General features: G+C 37.3%; 1 protein-coding gene across 4 annotated transcripts in view; it reads left to right on the top strand.

Annotated features, from left to right (window-relative positions):
* The window catches only part of ANKRD27 (ankyrin repeat domain 27), an 86,068-nt gene extending 67,890 nt beyond the window's left edge, over window positions 1-18,178 (top strand). For 2 of the 4 annotated variants that reach the window (XM_043987459.1, XM_043987456.1), the window contains exons 22-29: window positions 4,800-4,922; window positions 10,435-10,632; window positions 11,460-11,579; window positions 12,106-12,267; window positions 13,476-13,587; window positions 15,474-15,552; window positions 15,765-15,837; window positions 16,729-18,178. In XM_043987459.1, the coding sequence (XP_043843394.1) occupies window positions 4,800-4,922; window positions 10,435-10,632; window positions 11,460-11,579; window positions 12,106-12,267; window positions 13,476-13,587; window positions 15,474-15,552; window positions 15,765-15,837; window positions 16,729-16,977 (1,116 nt within the window). In that variant the 3' untranslated portion in view covers window positions 16,978-18,178. The remainder of the gene's footprint in view (window positions 1-4,799; window positions 4,923-10,434; window positions 10,633-11,459; window positions 11,580-12,105; window positions 12,268-13,475; window positions 13,588-15,473; window positions 15,553-15,764; window positions 15,838-16,728) is intronic. The other 2 variants (XM_043987460.1, XM_043987458.1) reach the window with 2 other exon arrangements.
* The last annotated feature ends 4,107 nt before the right edge of the window (window positions 18,179-22,285 follow it).

The following is a 22,285-nucleotide window of genomic DNA, read 5'->3' as shown; positions in this document are numbered from 1 at the left end:
AAAACTAGCCTGATCCTATCTTTTCAACCTCATTGGATGTATCTTCCCTATCCACATTCCGAGATGTAGCCAAATTAACTTTCTCTTTGTTCCTCACTCAGGACACTTCATCTCTCATCTTCTTACCTTTGTATTGGCCATCCCTCATGCCCAAAATGCACTCCCTCTTCACCTCAGTCTCATAGAACCCCTCTCCTCCTTTAAGGTACAGATAAAGCACCATTTTCTTCTTGAAGCCTTTTCTGATTTCTACTCCTTCCCCTCCCCTCAACTGCTAGTTTCTTCCCTTCCAAACTACCTTGTATTTAGCTACTTTGTATATATTTTTATTTATTCACATTACATTTATGCTGTATATATTTACATATATGCTTATGCCTCCCATTACAATGGAAGCTCCTTGAAGTAGGAATTGATTCATTCATTTAACTTTATATCCCTAGCATTTAGCGTCCCTATATTAACTTTATATTCCTAGCATCTAACACAGTACCTGGGACACATAGCAGATACTTAAAAATGTTTGTGGATTGATTGGCAGAAATGGTGGCAGAAGGTATTCCATTCCAAGCATGGGGGGTATTGTAAGCAAAAGGAGAAGACAGAACATGGATGTGTAGGATGCAGAGTAGTCTAATGTGGTTGGAACAGATAGGACATGAGCAGAGGCTCATTACCTGGAGGTTGGCAGTTAAATGATTTTGACCATGATAACTCATGTAACAGATAAAGATACAAAATTGTCCTTACTTCTCTGTGACTTTCTTGTAATTCTACATTGACACATAAAAAATGGAGTGGAGTGCTAAAAATCTGACTGTTTTTACACCCTAACAATTAAATGGGAGGTTTTTGTCCATTGACTAGTGAGTGAACTATATGCTTCTGGAAGAATTAACTTTATTGACATTCTAAGAAACCAGAAGATATAAAGAAGTTGCAGAATAGCTCACAGAAACTTGTAGAGTTGCTTTTATTGTGGCTCAAAGGCAACAGGAAATATTTATTTCATGCTATACTTGTTGACTTTTCTATAATAAGCATTGGCAAATGCTTATTATGTAGATAGCTACAGCTTATGTACAAACATCTGTAGCAGAAGATGAAATAGACAAATTACTTAACTTAGATTATTATTATTTTTTGGGGGGGGTGTTATTTATTTATTTATTTTTTGGTGAGGCAGTTGTGGTTAAGTGACCTGTCCAGGGTCACACAGCTAGTGTGTGTTAAGTGTCTGAGGTCGGATTTGAACTCAGGTCCTCCTGAATCCAGGGCTGGTGCTCTATCCACTGCATCACCTAGCTTCCCCTAACTAGATTCTTTAAAACTAAATTAACATACCCTTGTTGTGAAGGTAGACACTGGGGTAGATATGGGAAAATTTGATTGGAATTAAGAAATAAAAGAGGATGGGGGCAGCTAGGTGGTGCAATGGATAAAGCATGGGCCCTGGATTCAGGAATACCTTAGTTCAAATCCGGCCTCAGACACTTGACACTTACTAGCTGTGTGGCCCTGGGCAGGTCACTTAACCCTCATTGCCCTGGAAAAACAAAACAAAACAAAACAAAAAACCAGGAAATAAAAGAGGCATTTAAAAGGAAGATATGGTCTCAAAGGTATTTTCTTTTCAAGAGGATGTCTTCCATAAAATTTAAGTGGATGTGATATTCCCTATAGCAAAGCTTCTTAAACTGTGGGTTGAGACCCAAATGGGGTCATTTAACTGAATGTTGGGGTTACGAGAAATTTGGTAACAGTAAAAAGTTATGTATACCTCTTTTATGTACTTATATACCCAGGGTGTAAAATTTTCTAGGTCATGGTAAAATTTTTAGGTCAAAAGGGGGTTGAGAGTGGAAAAAGTTTAAGAAGCCCTGCCCTATAGAAGGTGTAATTCTATGATGCTTTTGTTTGAGGATAATAGTGTTCTTATTATGTCCTGCTCTGAAAAGTGACAGGGATACCTTTATGAGATAAATAATCACTCAAACAAGATTGGCCTCCCAGTTTACACAGGAAAAACCAAGTAGATGGAAATATATGTTGCCAAGATTGTTAAATGTAGTTGCATAGGAGGTCCACTGAATTAGTTTATCAGTATCTTGAACATTGCAGATGGACTGTGTGCTGGGCCCAGAGTTGGATAAGAGGAAAGAAGTGGAATGGATTGCATTTGGAAAATTCTCCATCACTTTTAATGGTCCCGAGTTGCTCTTTGCCATCAAGACACAGCCTTTTACATGTTGTTTTTCTTGGTGATTTTGTATGGCTGCAAATTGTTTGAAAACACAATTCATAACCATCAAAATTATAGGTGACTTAAGGGACATTGGAAAGACACACACAGTGTGTGTGCTGTGGTATATTATCATTGATGACGTGTGCATAAGAAGTGTCATCAAAGACACCAAGGATATGTGTATCTTCATGAAAAAGATCATATGGTCATAAACCTTGAGACACAACCCAACTGTTGCACTTATTATCTAAAATATCAAAAGACCAAAAGTAGCCTTATAGCACATTGGGTAAATTCTCTGTGGAAAATTTATGAAAGGTCATTGACAAAAATTATATAGGATAAGATAGTATGGATGGGTTGCAATCTATTTTGGTTTAGGGAGTATCAATAACACCATTGAGATCACAGATATGTGAAAATATCTGGCACTACTACCTCTATCTTTTTCTCTTGTTTATCAAACTTAGTCATTCTTTGAAAGAAGATCCATGCTTTGTTGGATGCTATTATATTCCCTCCTTTAGCTTGTGTGTGACTTATTGCATAGGATATATTGCAGAAGTGGGAACTGTAGGTTAGTGATGTGGTAGAGCTTTAGAGTTATTTTTATTTTGATTCTTTTTACTGATCATTGTCATTATGAGTTGATAGACATTATTAGTAAGATCCAATTATAATGGTTTCAGGAGGGTGTTTGTAGCTGTATCTATTTAAAAGGGTATTAACCTTTTACTCAAAGCCCTTTGTTAATCCATTAGAATTGTAAAGCCTTACCCTTTGTAGTGAGAGTTGAGAATGACTTCGAAATGGGTGTTTATATCTGGCTGATGTTGAATGAAAAGCAGGACTTACTTCAGGATGTTCTTGAAATGTCACAATAAACTTTGAAAGAGCGACTGCAGGGGAGTGGGGGTTTTTGACATCCTATGTATAGCATAAGATAACAGTGAGGACTGTGTTCACAGTTAATCGATTTGTCATTTTGGTATAGAGATGCAGAAGAAATTGCAAACTAGATAAAACTTCCTTTGCCTTTTTTTCCATGCCTCTTCTCTAGCACTAGTAGCCTGTTGCTTACCTTCTCACTAACCCTTCCTCCGCCATCCAACTTGCCATCTTCAGGTTGTCCCTTACCACTTTTTTCAATGGGCCTTATTCTTAGCTTATTTGATAAATTGAATTAGTTTTTTGTGGCCCCTTCATTTAAATTTTTCTTTGAACAGGAACCTACAATGCCTTTAGCCCAGAGAAGTTACTAAGGATGAAATTTTAAGGACTGTTGAGAGCACTGGTGGTGGAGAGATCTTGGACCAGGAGGGCCTGCTTCTGTCATCCTGACTCAACAAATCTCACCACATAGGTTGTTGCTTGGAGATCTATTTATTTTGCTCTCCTACATCCTATTTTGTATTCTTAAGCAAAACTAGTCTTAATGACACAAACTTGGACTGTTTACAGTGGTCCTACTTGAAGAGACATTATGAAGCATCTAATTCAGTCCCCTTTCTTTATGTAGGAAAAACGAGTTCCAGAAAAATGATTTGTCACAAAGATACTCTATAGCAAAGCATAATGTTGTGTAGAATCCAGATTCCCTGTCTGGGCTCATCTTCCCATACATTACTTTATGAGGCTCTTAAAAAATGTTTCTGCCTGTGAGGTGTAGGTTTTTGAAGCTGCCATGCCTAAATGTTCCTGCCATCTCTCTGTTACTTTCCAAGAGAAACTAAGAGTTGCATTATGTGGTAAAAAGTTTTAACAGTCGGTTAGATAATGGAGAGATGCCAGTTTTTGGGTTTTTTTAGGACCACCCTTTTGGGGAGGAGACCAACAGCATTGCCTACTGAGCACTCGACTTCTGACTTCCGGGTGCGAGCTTAAAAGGCAAGGAGAGAACGGAAGTGGGGGCTTTTTTTCCTGCTCCGCTAGTCTCCTGGCTGCGCTGCACAGACAGACGCGGACTGGAGTTTGACTCGGCCCGGCTCTCGGTTAACAGCACGCGCTTGACTCGGTCTCTCTCCCCAAAAGTGGCCTTGGGTTTTGGTGAGTTTTATACAGAATATAGACTAAGCCTAGACTTAAGACGATTTGTATTGTATTTCTACTTTCCTATCCTTCTAATCAACATCACCTTGTGACTACCATACAATAAAGGCTCTATCTAGAAAACCAGAAGCTTCTTTCATTTACTAGTCTGGGAGATAAATTAAGGGAAAGGTTAAGTAGGGGAGATTTATGATCTAATATCCAATTTTAATCTCACAGTTGGCATGACCTAACACGAACAGCACCTTCATCTATTTAACTCATTACAAAAAAGAATTTAGAAGGGCTTGACCAAAAGTGAGCAGTGAAGTCTTGGTGAACAGCAGGAAGTAATAAAGTGCTTTGTTTTGTTTAGGGAATTGCAGGTGCTGACATCAGTGAGTTTGTGAGCAATAATATTTGTGTGTGTGTTTATAAGTGAATTTGATTTCAAAAGAAGCAAGTTCTATTTTAAGTTTCCTAATGTACCAAGTGAAAGCTTTTTCTCCACCTTAACTGGTGCCAGGTACGCTATCTCTTGGAGTGGATGGATGAAGATTTAGAAGATGGAGAAGATACTGCCAGAACAGCAAATCCGGAATTTTGTCACCCCTTATGCCAGTGTCCAAAGTGTGCTCCACGACAAAAGGTTTGGCTCTTTCTGGAGGATGAGAAAGTCAGTCCTATGTATATGTTTATTAATGCCACCCAGTGACTGTTTCCTTAGTGGGAGTGGTTTCCTCTGGAAATGTGCCAGTCTAAAGATGGAGGAGATTTAGCTCAGCAGTGACAAGGAGCTTATAATTTAATACCCTTGTAGACTGAGCTCTGGCCATGCTTATTTCAGCCAGCCTCCTTTTTGTGGAAACTGCTTAGTAAGATAGAGACAAGAACAGTGCAGTAGGTGGTGCAGATATTACTTCTGTCTGCTCCAACTCTTTCATGTACAAAATGTGACTGTTAAGTCATACTGATTTTTTAAAAAGCAAACATGAGAACTTACATGTTCTGGTGGGGGCAAGAGTCATGCCTTCTTAACTTTTAATCCATTGCATCAGTTATTCTTGGAATTATTTTTGGAGTTGTCTTCAAAACCTGCAACATGTTGTTTTAAGTATCGCCAGTGATAGCTACTGAGTCTTTGTCCCATGAAGGTCGATTTGCTTTTCGGAAATAGCCCAAAGGCAATCTGAGGCGATCTGGTGATGTGCATGATCAGACTGGGTAATATGAGGTGTGACTGAAATGGAATGAGAATCATTTTATAGCATGGCATATAAATCAGTTCTGAACAAATTTTTTTAAATGTTTTTGATATTGCCATAATAAACATGTAAACCCCATGCTCTTCCTGGGGATTATTTTGTAGGTGTACAAGACTCATCTGGATGTTGCTAGGTGGTACAGTGGTACAGTGGCTAGAGTCCTGAACCTGGAGTTAGGAAGAATTGAGTACAAATCCTGTCTCACACACTTAATAGCTGTGTGACCCTGGGCAAGTCACTTTGTTTCAGCCGCAATTTCCTAATCTGTAAAATGGAGATAATACCTACCTTAACAGTACTCTTGTGAGGATCAAGTGAGATCATGTATGTAAAGTATTTTACAAATTGTGTTAAGTACTAGCTGTTATTTTTATTTTAAAGTCTGATATATTGGTTGAACAGTTTCATATTTGCTCTCTGGAAAAATTCCGAATTTGGACTCTACTGTGAGTGTGCTTCCTTCCTCAGTATCTGTTTTGCAGATAACTTGTACTTGTTGCTTTAGGGCTATTGATGCTATCTTGGAGGGAGTATTGTTCTATTATTCTACACCTGTGCTTCCCTCTAGGTAAATTCAGTATATACAAATCTGATAAAATTGATTAATACTTTTCATATTTTCAAATAACTATTTACAGAAGATTTTACTTCTGGCTTATTTTCATTTTCCTATGTGCATCTTGAATGTCATTTTCATGCAACTTCATAGGAACATGGCTATCAGATAAAGCAAGTATGGAGGGGGCAGCTAGGTGGTGCAGCAGATAAAGAACTGGCCCTGGATTTAGCAGGACCTGAGTTCAAATCTACCCTCAAACACTCAACACTTAACTAACTGTGTGACCCTGGACAAGTCATTTAACCCTCATTACCCCGCCCCAAAATAACAAATAAAACAAGTGTGGAGAAACTCTTGTAATAGTCTTTGATTTTATGTTACATATGCCATCCAGAGAATAATTTACCTTCACCTACCTTCTGTGGTTAATTGGCTAATCAGTTTCTCAAAGGGTAAAAATAATATTTTAAAATGCATGATCTAAATGAATTGAAGGACATAGCAAGCACTTTCTTTTTTTTTTTTGTTAAAATACACTTTTATTCATGTCTTCTGTTTTTTACATCTTCAGTTCTCCCCAGTATCTTGGTGGTACTCCTTCCAGAGAGCCATCTATAACAGTATTTTTTAAAGAGGAAAAAGAATCAGCACCACTGATTGATAAGTTGAAAAAAGTTTGAAAAGTGTAATGTGTAATACCTTCTGACCTCCCACCCCCACGAAGGAGTGGTTTGGGGTGTCCTCTCATATCTCTTCATTTGAGTCATGCTTGATCTTTGAAATTTGTTACATTCATTAATTCATTATTTATTTATTTATTTTAGTTTTCAACATTTGTTTAGATAAGATTTCCAATTTCCAATTTTTCTCCCTCCCTCCTATTAGTCATGTTCAGAGCAAAAAGGAAAAATCTCAAAAAAGAAAAACAACAGCACCAAAAACAAAAGAAATAGTATGCTACATTCATTTTTAATTTGTTGGTGTGTCATTATTCTTTCCATTTACATTTATTTTCTTGGCTCTGCTTCACCTTTACATCATTTTATATAGATCTTTCTATGCTTCTCCACATTAACCACATAAATAATTTTTTAGAGTATATTGACATTCCATTATGTTCATGCACCACAGTTTGTTTAACCATTCTCCAAGTGATGAGCACTTACTTTGTTTCTAGTTCTTCACTGTCACAAAAAGTGATGTTATTACTATTTTGATGTATTATGAGGACTTTCTTCTTATCAGTGTCTTTTTTTGGGGGGGGGCAATGGGGGTTAAGTGACTTGCCCAGGGTCACACAGCTAGTAAGTGTCAAGTGTCTGAGGCCAGATTTGAACTCAGGTACTCCTGAATCCAGGGCCGGTGCTTTATTCACTGCACCACCTAGCCACCCCCTTATCAGTGTCTTCTTTGGAGTTTTTGGTTCAGAGAACAGGGACACTTTAGTCATTTTTTTGTCTAATACTATATTGCTTTCCAGAATAGGTGTACCATTTCACAGTATCAGGGACAGATTGGAGAGTCAGGTTTCTGTGAGTAAAAGAAGATGGAAAACATATGAAAAGAAGTGGTCTTAGGTGAAGCAGTTTGTTAATGATAGAATGGGAGTTCCAGATGGTGTAATAGAAGGGGAGGGTAGATCAAGATTTGGGACTCAGAAGGGTGGAGATGAAAGACAGAAGAATGTTTTTTCCCTAGGCTGCTAATGATTCTAATCTATAGGGATTAGGACAAGAGGAGGTAAGAATTTATTACCTATGGACAGGGAAGTACAGTTTGACTGAGGCACCTGACCTCAAGGCTCCTGTGGTAATCATTCCATTCATGAATATGTTTTTTTTTCTCTGTTTAGAATTTTATTTTCCAAATTACATAAATATGTTTTCTGAAATGTCAGAGAACCCACTATTATCTAACATAGTTATAGAAATAAGACAAAAGAAGACAATTAAAGGCATAAAAATAGAGAGGAGACAAAGCTATCCCTATTTGCTGATGCCATGACTTATTTAGAAAATTCTAGGGAATCACCAAAAAAAACCCAACAACCTGAAAATAGCTTCAATTAAATAGCAGAATACAAAATAAACCCACAAAAATCAAGTTTTTTTTTTTTTACATTAGTAATCACATCTAGCAGGAATTAATAAAAAAAAGGAAGTTCCATTCAGAATAACAAAAAAATGAATAAGTTGTTTTGGGCAGTTAATCTACCAAAGCATACTTAATAGCTTCATATATATAAGCACAAAATGTCCCTTAAACAATTTGAGAAAAATTAAATGACTGGAGGAATAGTCAGTGTTTAATGTTGGGCTACGTATCATATGATAAAAATGACAGTACTAACAAAATTAATTTATGATTTAATGAAATAGCAATCAAACCACCAAGGGGCTACTTTACAGAGCTAGCAAAATACTAACAATTTATTTGGAGGAACAAGAAAATCTAGAATATCAAGGGAAACCAATGGAAAATAGTAGGAATGGAAATGATAACACTAATATATTATAAATCAATAATCATCAAAATTACCTGGAACTGGTTAAAAATAGAATAATAGATTCGTGGAGTAGTTAAGGAAGAATCAGAAATAACTGAAATCAATAACCTGGTGTGCAATAAACCTGCAAATATGTTATTTGAGAAGAACTGCTAAGAAAATTGAAAAGCCATCTGGCAGAAATTAGATGTATATCAAAATCTTATATCAGATACCACAATAAGTTAAAAATGGTTGTGTGATGAAAAATAGAGAACCAGTTCAGGTACCTTTTGTCACCATGGCTAAGAAGTAGATTCTTTTTTTTTTTTCCTGATAAAAGTATTTTTTTTCCAGTTACATATAAAGATAGTTCTCAACATTTGTTTATACAAACTTTCCAATTTCAGATTTTTCTCCCTCCCCCCTCCCCTAGACAGCAGGTAATCTGATATAGGTTATTTATTTTTATTTATTTATATATATATATATATATATATATATGTAATAATATTAAACCTATTTCTGCATTAGTCAAGTTATAAGAGAAAAATCAGAGCAATGAGGAAAAACCTCAAAATAGAAAAACAACAGCACCAAAAACAAAAGAAATAGTATGTTTTGATCAGCATCTATACTCCACAGTTCTTCCCCCCCCCCCCCAATTTGGAGATCATCTAAGAAGTGGATTTTTTTTTTTTAGTGAGGCAGTTGGGGTTAAGTGACTTGCCCAAGGTCACACAGCCAGTAAGTGTCGGATTTGAACTCAGGTACTCCTGACTCCAGGGCTGATGCTCTATGCACTGCGCCATCTAGCTGTCCCTAAGAAGTAGATTCTTAACCAGACAAGGGGTAGAGGAGATTACAAAAGACAAAATAACCAGGTTCCTGGTTTGACCTAGTGTCTAAAGTCCTACTCCTGAAAGAGGTCTTGGTGGTGAATGGTCTGTTCTTATGTCCAGAGGAGGATCTGGTCCTTGATTTATTAAGAGACCTGATGCCTGATCTCTTGTTGGTCACAGAAGGAAACTTTTTTAAAAATTAAAAAGCAAAAGCTTTTTCTCATATGGTTGACTGAAGCAGGATGGATCAAATGTGTACAAAATGGCCTTTAGGTACAAACTTCCCATGGTGTTTGGTGGTAATGAAGGGCTATAGTGTTGTGATGACTCAGGGCAGAGTAGCTGTAGGTGCCAGGGCAGCAGGGAAAAGAGCCTTCAAACTCAGTTCTTGAATGGGACTAGGTCTTGGACACCATCCCCCCCCCCCCAACATTTCCCCTAAACAAGGGAAGTTCTGCCCTGTGTCCTGGATTATCTCTCTCTCCCCCCCCCCCCCCACTTTTCCTAACTATCAGACAAACAAAAAACCTAACTCTACAGCAAATAAAACTGGAACAATGTGGTTTGTGTTTTATTTCTATATGGCTTTTGATTTCTTCCTACTTTCCATTTTTTTGGGGGGTCAGTTATTTTCAGTAGAAAAAAGTTTAATAACCCCCAGTATATCTACTTGTAAAAGTTTTGGAAATAGGGATGAATTGGGCAGAATTTTTTGGTCACTTTGCTAGAAATGAGGCTAGCAAGTATCATACAGTGTAGGAGGAATGTTCTGCTTTTTGCACTAAGATTTTAAATTCTGTGTCTTGGCAGGTAGAAAAATATTGAGCTGATTTAGGGAATAAGGTAAATGGGTTGTGTATATGTAGACCAACCATACAACACACTAAAACCCAAGATTCTTTTATCATAGGAAGCAAGATTATTAGTCAGTGTTAGCTTTTTCAAGCAGATGTTCTTAAGCAGTTATGATGTCTTTTTCCCTCTTCTCTCCACCTTTCAAATCCTTAAAGAAGCTTGAAAAGATTCCTGTCAATGGACTTGGAGTGAACGTTACCAATCAGGATGGCTTCACTCCACTCCACATTGCTGTGCTACATGGTCGGACTGATCTTGTCTCCCTCCTTTTGAAGCATGGTGCCAACGTGGATGCTAAGAATACTAACCGGGCCGTCCCGCTTCATCTGGCCTGTCAGAAGGGACACTTTCAGGTAGTATGTTGTTGGGCTTTCGTCACTCTGGCCCTCATAACTAACAGCAGTCCTAGTCCAGTACATCTTTGGGTTGGAAGTTAGATTGTAATGGGCCAAGAAGAGAGTGAGAGGAGAGAAAGTGGAGGCACCTATTGTAGATGGCCGAAGGAGTACAGGACTATAGTGGGGATGGAAGGATCAAGTAAGGGTTTTGTGAAGATGGGAATGTAAACTAGACCAGATGGTTATATGCATACATTCTGTGAGGCCTGAACTATTTCCATCTGAGACTTAGAACCTCACTCCTTTTTTGTGCATGGGACGAAGTCTTCATGGAGATGCTGACTCATGACTTTTGCAACTTAGTGCCCTCATTTGGAGGTGGGGGTGGGAGAGACTCAGTTGCTCATAGTTTAGCTAAGTCCTTAGAGATCATCTTAGAGCTAAAGAGGCTTTTATATGATAATGCTTTGAGTGTTTGCAATGCCTGATAGCCATTAAAAGCAAAAAAGAAGCCTTTGGATTAGGTTTTATCCTAGGAGACTAGCTGAGGACTGTGAGGGGTCTGAAGCCAAACAGAACCCACAGTTTGCATTCAGCTGATATGTTCCTTCTCTGCATTTAACTACAATGCTGTGAGTAGCGGTTATCAGAGTAAACATTTAGCCAGCTTTTGTCAACAAGAACTTGATACATGAACTGTGGACATTGTGCCATTGGAGCCTAGAGATTCACATGTATTCTCCTAAAAGGGTGATGGTGGAATATAAGCCTCCTTTAAGAATTTTCACTTGCCTACCACTTTTTTAGTCTAAAGTTTAGATGTCTTTCTTCTATTGGAATAGGTGGTGAAGAGCCTAATGGACTTCAGTGCAAAACAAAATAAAAAGGATTCAAGTGGCAACACCCCCCTCATTTATGCTTGTCTGAATGGCCATCATGAAACAGCTGCCTTATTACTGGAAGTAAGAAAAACCTCAAGATAGGTTAGCTTTTTCCTGAAACGAGATATTTTGTGACCCTACACTGTGAACACCAGTTAAGCACTAGCAGCAGTCTTCAGTGAAAACTGAGTAGCTCCTATTCTTTGGAGTTAGCACTACTTTATTTTTATAGATGGGGAGACTTAAGGCATCATGCTAGCCCTGGGGGAGGGAAATGGGCACTATTTTTAGTTGCTTTCTAGATCTGTGCTGTAGTGTCAGACTTGAAGAATACAAGTTGCAAAAGGGATTTCTTCCCTCCTTTGGGAGTTTTCATATGCATGGAAAAGTCGGTGACTTGAACAACTGCTATGGGAGGCTTTGTGCTGGGTTGGCTGTCCATGGTTCACTTCCCTGATGGCCCTTCTTTCATGTTTGAATAACATCCTCCATTTTGAATAGATCTCCTTGATAGCCTTTACAGTGAAATAATCAGTACTACTGCTGTCCCGCTGGCTTTGTACCCCCATTTTGGTATAGACTTTGATGAAAGTTTTTCTCTTTCCAGTACGGGGCCTCTCTTAATGTTTCTAACAACAGGGGCAACACAGCTTTGCATGAAGCTGTAATAGGAAATCATGCCATCCTGGTTGAACTCCTCCTGCTTCATGGAGCATCAGTCCATGTTAGGAATAAGAGACAATGTACACCTATAGACTGTGCTGAACAGGTAGGTGAAGAAAATATCTTAAGAACTAGGGTCTCCATAACAACTTGAATTCCTTTTGTCTAGAATAGACTTGGGTGATTCTTCAGATTGCTATGACTGGCTGAAATGGTGTTATGGAAAGCAGGTGTGGAGTGCATTAGGCTGCTTCTATAGGGAGTTGTGACTCTTTGTGACACTCCAGCTTTGTACTCTGTATCATTACATCCTTCTCTTCCTCTCCCCACTAGACTCTAATCTCCACTAGATTAGGAGACATGTGTTCCTTTATATTTCATATTTCCTGCCCAGTGCCTTAACATACCACCTTATACATAGGCACCAAATAAGTTTGTTTAGGGAGAATGCTCTATATTCCCAACAATATCAACTCTCAGTGTGTGGTGGATGGTTCCCACTATCTAGAAACTAGTGGGTGAGCTGTAAGGTGCTAACTCTGGTCTAGAGTCCTCCTTTATACAGTCAGGTAATCCAGAGAATTTTGTCTTGTTTCAGCAGCAGAGGTTAGAAGCTAAACATTTATATTAGCAATTCTGGTTTGAGTATCTTCACCAGGAATATACCCCAGTCTCCTTACCAACACATCAGAGATAAGTTGTAGCTAGCTAATTAAAAGACATGTTAGACATGATTTCATTGATGAAATAAAAATCTTAAGTTCTTACCTTTCCTAGAGAGGTGTTACTAACAAAATTTTATATACATAGAGGGTGGGGACAACTTTCCTTTTTAGACATATTGATCTTTGTAGTCTGGTACTGTGTTCCACCCCAAATCATACACCATTCACTTGACATGCTACAGATCTTAATTAAATCTTTTTACTGGTGGTATAGAATTGGAATATAAATTGTGTAGCTAATTATACCTGAGTTTGTGTTTTAAAAGAACATGGTCAGACTACTATTAGGCCAAAATCAGGCTAGTCTTTTTATTATTAACCAAAATTCTGTGTGATATTTATGACAAGCTAATAATAAAAGGGTCTGTCTTAATAATTTTTCAAGTGTGTTATGTTGTGGGTTTGTTTTCATATACTGTGTAAGAAAAAGGGTGGCCAATGAGTTTCCATGGCCAGTTGTCTGAATCTTCATTTGAGTAACATTTCCAGGTAGCTCCTTTATATATGGATTAAAAATCATTAATCATTTTTTTTGTTATGAATTAAAAAAGGATTTGTTAGATCACCATTGCCCCCTTTGAATTTATAGAATTCAAAGATCATGGAATTGTTGCAGACAGTACCCAGCTGTATTGAAATGTCAGAAGATTCTACAGAAACAGATGGTGAAAGACATGCTGCTGTTAAGATCAGGAAAAAATGTAAGAATATTTCTTTTAGATATGTAACTATACAAGACTAAAAATGAACATTTTTTCCCCTGTGTATTTTGTGTAAATGTGAGATTGTATCTAAAATATAATTACAGGGGACAGGTGGGAGGTGCAGGGAAGCTCCTACTGCTGGAAGAAGTTTTTATGCAGAAAGTGAGAAATAGATATTAACATCTAAAGACCAATCCATAATAATACATATAGTGTGTTTTAGAGGTCACTAAGCACTTTCATATCTTCACCTCATTTGTTCCTTACAACAACCCTGTGAGGTAGTGCAAATATTATTCCCATTTTACAACTAAAGAAGCTAAGACTCAGAGAATGGAAGTAACTTGCCTGTTACACAGGTATTTAAGTGGCAGAAAGGAGACTCAGACTGAAGCTCCAAGTTTCTTTTTACAACATTTCTTGAATATATTTGCGCACTTAAAATTCACATTCTCTAAGAAGCAAAATTTAAGATTTTGTTTTTGTATAATGTAGGTTTTGAAAAGAAGAGAAATATTCTGAGTTCCTAATAATTGGTTGCCCATGTATAGGATACCTTTTAATTATTAGTAGGAAGCATGTAATTTAATTTTGCTAATAGTAATTAGCAAAAAGATTCTACCCTCTTAGATTGAACCTGAAGTTTTTGAGTTTCTTAAGTGAGCTGATAAAAGAAACCGTTTCCATTAATGTTTCTTATTACAAAACTATAACCTGCTTTGTGGGTGTTATATGGGTTTGTGCTAGGCATATTGCATTAATCTGCTGCCTGGGTAGATGCCATCTAAAGCATTTTGCTTGTACATATGGATGATAATACTAAGTAGCTAATTGCTCCATCTTCATGGAAAGGGGAATAAAGTAGAGGAAGACTTTTTTTTTTTTTAATATGGGATCAGTTATTGGTATCAGATTCCAGGATGAAAAAGAGTTTTCTTTATACTTGATTTTTTCTTAGTAGTGGAAGGATTTTATAAAGTGTAACACAAATACCAGCAAATAGGGCAGTTAGGAGGTGCAATGGATAGAGCACCTGGCCTGGAGTCAGGAAGACCTGAGTTCAAATGTGGCCTCATACACTTCAACTGTATGACCCTAGATAGGTCACTTCACCTTTCAGTGTCCTCATCTGCAAAATGGGGATAATAATAGCACCTACCTTAGCATGGTAAATGGTATATAAATGTTAGCTATTATTATCTAAAGTGATCATATTCATTCACCATTCACATTGTTCAGATAATCTCTAGGCTATTTTTATCATAATTGGATATATTTATAGTAATTCGCTTAGTAGATTGAGGAGTTGTTTCAGCTAATGTCACAAACTTTAGTTCTTATTTTATTGAGAGGATTTTTTTTTTTTTGCATGAGGGCAATGAGGGTTAAGTGACTTGCCTAGGGTCACACAGCTAGTGTCAAGTGTCTGAGATCGGATTTGAACTCAGGTCTTCCTGAATCCAGGGTCAGTGCTTTATCCACTGCACCACCTAGCTGCCCCTAGTTCTTATTTTAAAAATAAATTCATGAAATGAATAGAATTCAGTACTGACTCCTGCAGATTGTCTTTTAGATTTAAGCATTGTCCTGCTACTTTAACTTAGTTGCATATCTACCTTACGGGCCTAAGATGATACTAAGTGCATGCTGGGTTGGCCAAAAAAAAAAATGCAACCAGCAGGCAACACATTTGGGAAGAATTAAGTGAAATTCATTGTAATAAATAACCGAATTTAAATAAGTTTACAAAACAAAAATGAATTTTAGTTTGTCCAAAAATTTAAGGATAATATCTTAGCTGTGATTTTTCTGTTTTAGAAATATTACTAAAACATCCTTTGACCTTGGCAGTATTCAAATCAGTTCATTCTTTATATCTACAGTGAATTCAAGGCCACTTGGACCATCAGATGATACTTTAAGCAGAAGATTTCAGTTTGTCCATTCAGTTAGTCAGTTTAAGTAAGTTGTTAAAAATTATAATTAGTATTTGCTTTTTTGTTGTTGTAAAATTTAAAATTTTATTTGAAATTGTAAAGATGCAATTTAAACTATTAAAATGTACGTGAATAATTTTTTGTTCATTCAAATGCTGCCACCTTGTGGTCAACAGATATTGTTTCATATGCTTCTTTGATGTGTTTACTTTTATAACTATTTTTCTTATATTTTAGAGCAAAAACTTTACGCGAAACCATAACAAGAGACAGAAGTGTTCCAAATTTTGATAATGCCTTTCTGAGTCAGGTAAGTTTTCAAGCTTAATCTGTGTTTAGTAACCAAATGTTAAAAGGCAAGCTGTAGTGAGGGGCTTATGACTTATATATTTTATCAAACTAGAGGTTTCAGAATCATACCCTCTTAATTCAGTAGTAGTGCTTAGCTGCCTTTCCTGTACACTCATCATTTTAGTGGTCTAATTAATGGAATTTATACTTTCATTATCTTCTTTATTATTATTGTTTCAAAATGTTTTTTAGCTGAGGAAAGACAGAGAAGTATTATTATGTTGAGCATGTGGGGAGTCACACCTGGTGGATGAAATGGATGTGATCTTGGAAAATTTAAATTGATTTCTATGTACAAATATATTTACTTAGTATATTAATAAATCTGAAAAAGGAAAAAAAACCCCTGCAGATCATTGGATTTCGATTTAGCCACTAGCTTTGCCAGACATCCAGTTGAGGTGGATATGTCACTAAAATTTCTCAACACCAAGACTTAAAATGTTCAGATTTGAAAACTATCTACAAAAGACAGAAATATGAGATTGTTGTAGTCCTAGAACCACTATTTTTGTTCCAGAGACACTAGATTTGGGCTTTTGACAATGAGAATTAGAATGCATAATATTTCTGCCACAAGTTTCAGAAAGTTACAGTGATTTTTACTAACATTAAATAGAAATTATGTATCCTATTTGAACCTATTCCTGGCTCTGATAACTCATACACTAAGAAAATGGGCAAGATCCCTCCTTTTTACCAATAAATCCCACTCAAGGAGATTTGGAGGGAAAATAGGTTCATAAGTATAGTAAATTGAAAATCTCAGAAGAAAGACATATTAATTCTTGGTAGTGACACTGAAAGAATACCTCTTAGTGGCCTTTAATATTTTTTACTCTTTCCCCAGCCAGCAGTTCTGAGCGATAATAAAGTCAAGTTAGAAGGTGACCAACTGGAGCAGAACAAATCTGAGACTGAAGAAAACAGTTGCAAACCTATGATGGACACAGCGATACCTGCTGCTCATAGAACTAAGCGAATGCAGCGGAGGCACACAGTCAATGATGCGGTTGTATCACATGACTCAGAAACTTTTCATAATAGTGACTTATTAGCTCCTCAAGAGTCAAGTATTTTACGCACTGGAGAATCTTAGCAGTAACAAAGTTCATTTGCTGCCAAAAAGTAAAGAACTAGCAAGATAATGTTGCCAATGTTCAAAATGAGGCTTAGGACCACACCTTTGCTTAGAAGAATCATAAGCCTTCAGCAGAAAGTTGTTGCAAGGTTTGTACTTTAGAGCTGGAGCCTATTAATCAGAATGTCCTTCATGGAACTGCTTTGTGGCAGACTGAACTAGGAAGAGATTAATGTAAAGAATGTATCCCCCAAATTCCCTCTCTTTTGGCTTCTTTCTTGAAGTTAAAGCACTTGAAAAGAAAAGACAGCAAAAAGCAATGGTTTCTGAATCACTAAGCCCTGGGTTTAAGTATTTGTGCCCTTTGGTTAAAGTAAGATTCTAATGATCTCTTCTACTGAAAGGTTTTGAACCACTGTAGTGTTCAAGTATAAAATAGCAAACTTTCTAAGTTCAACTTCTCTTTGATGCAGTAAGCTGAATAAAACAGTTAATCTTCATCACACTGTGAGGATGCTGTACAGAAAAATAACATGTGAATGAAGAAAGCAAAACTTCAAAAAACACCCCACTTTGCAGAGCAACACAAGGATAACCAAATCACAGTGACATGCACTTATTTTTAGTAAAGGTATGTTGTTTGTCCTACAAATATATAGAAAAAATCTAGATGTAATGCTTCTACTAGCAAGATCTACAGATAATTTGGTCTTCTTCATATAAGCACCTATAGCAGGGAGAACTTGCACATTCATGGAAACCCTTTTCTTAGTTAAGATATTCTTAAATACCACACTTCAAGGATGGCCACCAAATTAAAGAGAAGAGATCGGCACATCTTCCTAACAGGCTTTTGATTAAACTGCTGTGAACATGTCACAAACCAGGTTAATGTGATTTTGATTTAAGGAATCATTGCTATATTCACATTTGTTCCTTTTATAAATTTCTATAGAAAATATTGGTTTTATTTTTTAATGTATGCTGATAACTTGTCTAGGGCCCTAGACTTTCAGGAGTGTCTGGAGTATGTTTTCAAATACCTTTTTACTATAGAAAAATGGTTTGTGCATGCTATTGGAAACACTTGTGTGCTTGTAGAAGGGAGGGGTTTATGTATATTTTTCTAAAAAATAATTTATGATTTCTGCTAATTTTCTAATGTGCCTTGGATATGTGCCAAATGATGGAAAAGAAATAGTAAAATTTATGATTCTTGAAAAAATGCATTCTCATTTTTTGTTATCAGCATTTGGGATTTGTCTAGAGCCATTTTATCGCCTTCATCTATAACACATGCTATTCTTTGTGATGATAAAATGAACTTTGAATTTCTTCAGTAGGAATCCACTGAGTACTGTATTGAGTTCTTCATACTTAATTCCAAGTGAAATACCAATTCAGTGATCCATTTTAACTGGAAAGATATTTGGGATTAGAGAGCTGTCTTTCCTCAATAAAGCAGGGTAGCCTACTTGCACAGGGTACTTGAACCCATGGTCTTCACCTTTTTAAGCATCATTTTAGTGCTGGTAATGCAAAGTAATGCAAAAATCATCCTTGCCCCCAGAGAGCTCACAATCTAAATGGGTGACAACATGTAAACAGTGATGGACAGACAAGGTGTATACAGGATAAATTGGCAGGAATCAGCAGAGGGAAGGCACTGGCATTAAAGGGGGCCAGGTAAGGCTTCTTGTAGTAGGTGATTTTAGCTGAGACTTCTAAGAAGCCAGAAGAGGGAGAGAATTCCAGGGATGGGGGAAAGTGAAAAGGCAAGGAAGGTGGCATCACTGGATCTTAGAAGACTGGAGAGACAGGGCCAAGTTGCAAAAGGCTTTTTTTTTCCATAAAAATATTTTATTTTCCAGTTACATGTAGAGAAGTTTTCAACATTTGTTTTTTTTTTTAATTTTTTTTTTTTTTTTAGTGAGGCAATTGGGGTTAAGTGACTTGCCCAGGGTCACACAGCTAGTAAGTGTTAAGTGTCTGAGGTCCTCCTGACTCCAGGGCCGGTGCTCTATCCACTGCGCCACCTAGCTGCCCCTTGCGCCACCTAGCTGCCCCTAACATTTGTTTTTATAAGATTTCTAGTTTCAAATTTTTCTCCCTCTCTCCCCACCCTACCCTCTCTCTAAGACATCAAGCAATCTGATATAGGTTTTATATATATATATATATATATATATATATGTACAATCACATTAAACATATTTCATTAGTCATGCTGTGAAAGAAGAATCAGAGCAAAAAGAAAACCCCCCAAAATAAAAATAGTATGATTCAATCTGCATCCAGATTCCACAGGTTTGTTTATTTTTTTTCTGGACTTGAGAGAGCATTTTCCATAATGAGTACGCTGGAACTATCTTGGACCATTGTATTGCTGAGAAGAGTCAAGTCTATCACAGTTGATCAACACACAATGTTGGTGATACTGTGTACAATGTTGTCCTGGTTCTGCTCATCTCACTCAGCATCAGTTCATATAAGTCCTTCCATGTTTCTCTGAAATCTGCCTCTTCATTGTTTCTTACAGCAAAATTACATTCATATACCACAACTTGTTCAGCCGTTCCCCAGTTGATGGGCATCCCCTCAATTTCCAATTCCTTGCCACCACAAAAAAAGCAGCTATAAATATTTTTGTACATGTGGGTCCTTTTCCCTTTTTTATGATCTCTTTGGGAAGAAGACCTGATAGTGGTATTTCTGGGTCAAAGGGTATGCAGTTTTATAGCCCTTTGCTCTTCCAAATTGCTCTCCAGAATGGTTGGATCAGTTCACAGTTTCACCAACAATGCATTAGTGTTCCAATTTTTCCACAGCTTCTCCAACATATGTTATTTTTCTTTTTTGTCATATTAGCCAATCTGATAGGTGTCAGGTGGTACCTCAGAGTTGTTTTAATTTGCATTTCTCTAATCAATAGTGATTTACAGTATTTTTTCATATGGCAATAGTTTTGGTTTCTTCATCTGAAAGCTGCTTGTTCATATCCTTTGACTTGCATTCTTACAAATTTAATTTACTTCCCTGTATATTTTAGAAATGAGGCCTTTATCAGAAACACTGGCTATAAAAATTCTTTCCCAGATTTCTGCTTCCCTTCTAATTTTGGCTGCATTGCTTCTCTTTGTACAAACCCTTTTTAATTTAATGTAATCAAAATCATTAATTTTGCATTTCATAATATTCTCTCTTGTTTGGTCATAAATTCTTCTCTCCATAGATCTGAGAGGTAAATTACTCCTTCCTCTCCTAATTTACCTATCATATCACCTTTTATGTCTAAATCATGTACCATTTTGACCTTATTTTAGTATAAGGTATAAGATGTTGGTCTATGCCTAATTTCTGCTATACTATCTTCCAGTTTTCCCAGCAGTTTTTGTTAAATATTGAGTTCCTATCCCAGAATCTGGAGTCTTTGGGTTTACCAAACAGTACAGCAAAAGGCTTTTAAAAGCTAAAAAGGATGTTATATTTGCCAAGTTGGCACTGGAAGATGGAGAGGTGTGTAGACACCAAAGATGGAGTGGCATCCTGTAAAATGCACCCAGAGACTGTGCCAAAGGGTCCCACATGCATACCTTGTAACCTCATGCAGGGTACAGCAACAGGTGCTGACTGGAAGCTTTGCTGACCATTTTCTAGTTTCAGTCACAGATACAGTCTGGACAGAGGAAGGGACCTGTGTCCAGGGGTGGCATTCTGGAGTGAGGAGGGTTGCAGGCCCCAGCCTATGTACCAAGCAAGAAGGAAGTTCAGAAACAAGCAGCAGCAGTGTGGCTTAGACCCCTGGAGTAGAATGGGGGTTCTCAGTTCCATTTTTTAGCACAATCATAAGCTGGAGAGGAATAACCAGGGCAGGAATATCAGACAAAAGGGAACCCCACAGTTCTGTTGCTCTGAACCAACAGAGCTTCCTAGCTGGATGAAAGGGGATGAGTCCAGCAGCAGGACAGACCCCTGAGGGAGCTCTGGTTAGAGGGTGTAGTCTGGAGTAGGATCCAGTAAAGGAGAGGAGAGTGGTCAGAGAGGTAGAAGGAGAACCAGCAAAGTGTGGTATCCTAAAAACCTAGAGAAAACCACCCAGTTCTCTTAGAAGCAGAGGGGTAAACTAGAAATAGAAAGAACCCACCAACCACCTCTTTAAGAAAACATCTCAAAGGAAAATTCACAGGAATATTATAAGTAAATCTAGAAAATCTAGGTCAAAGAGAAATACTGCAAGAAGCCAAAAAGAAAGAATTCAAGTACCAAGGAGTCACAGTTCAGATCACACATAATTAAGTAGCTACTATTATAAGGAAGCAGAGTTCTTTTCCAAGAAGAGCACTTTGGAAAATGTTCCAGAAGGCAAAGGATATTGGCTTAAAGTCAAGAAAAAACTACTCAGTTAAACTGAGTATATTCTACTAGGGGAAAAAATAGGCCTTAATAAAGCAGAGGACTTCCAGGCATTCCTAATGAAAAGTCCAGAGCTGCGTGGCTATGTAAACTTTATCATTTAAACATGAGTTAAAAGTAAATGGGGGCAGCTTAGATGGCGCAGTGGATGGAGCACCAGCCCTGGAGTCAGGAGTACCTGAGTTCAGGCCCAGCCTCAGACACTTAACACTTACTATCTGTGTGACCCTGAGCAAGTCACTTAACCCCAATTGCCTCACTAAAAAATAAAAAAGAAATAAAAATAAAAAAGAAATGTAAAAAGGCAAACATGAATGAGCAATGATAAAGCACTAAAAACAATGATACAAGACTTACATTCTCATATGGGGTGATGATGTGACCCTCTGAACTCTTATCATCGTTAGGATTCATAGAGGGAGTTTAATTAAACAAAGCCTGGGAGTAGTTCTGTTATGTCTTGACCTTGAAAAGTGGTTAGGGAGGTTAAGAAGAATTCATTGGGGATGGGCAAAGGAAAGGAAGGTTAGGAGAAATTATTTTATGTAATCTGAGTATGCAGGTAGAAGTCTATAAAACAAGGAGCAGCTGAAGCTTGAACCTTATTATAATCTGAACTGGTCGAATGAGGGAAGAATATATATACATACAGTTGGGTATAGAATTCAACTTCACTAAATGGAAATGAGTGGGGGAAGGGGAGGAAAGAAAAGGGAGAATTAAAGGTAGATTAAGGGAGGGATTACTCCTAAGCAAAACAAAATATAAGGATGTATAAAGATATTTATAGCTCTCCTTGATGTGTGGAAACTGAAGGCATACCCACCAGCTAGGGATGCCTAAACAAGTTATTGCATATAAATGGGATGGAATACTATTGTTCTCTAAGACATGATGAAGGGGAAACCTAGGA

Source organism: Dromiciops gliroides, chromosome 2 (genome assembly GCF_019393635.1).
Source record: "Dromiciops gliroides isolate mDroGli1 chromosome 2, mDroGli1.pri, whole genome shotgun sequence".
Classification (NCBI taxonomy): Eukaryota; Metazoa; Chordata; class Mammalia; order Microbiotheria; family Microbiotheriidae; genus Dromiciops; species Dromiciops gliroides.
Note: the sequence above shows the minus strand (reverse complement) of the source record. Positions and strands in the feature narration are given on the sequence as shown.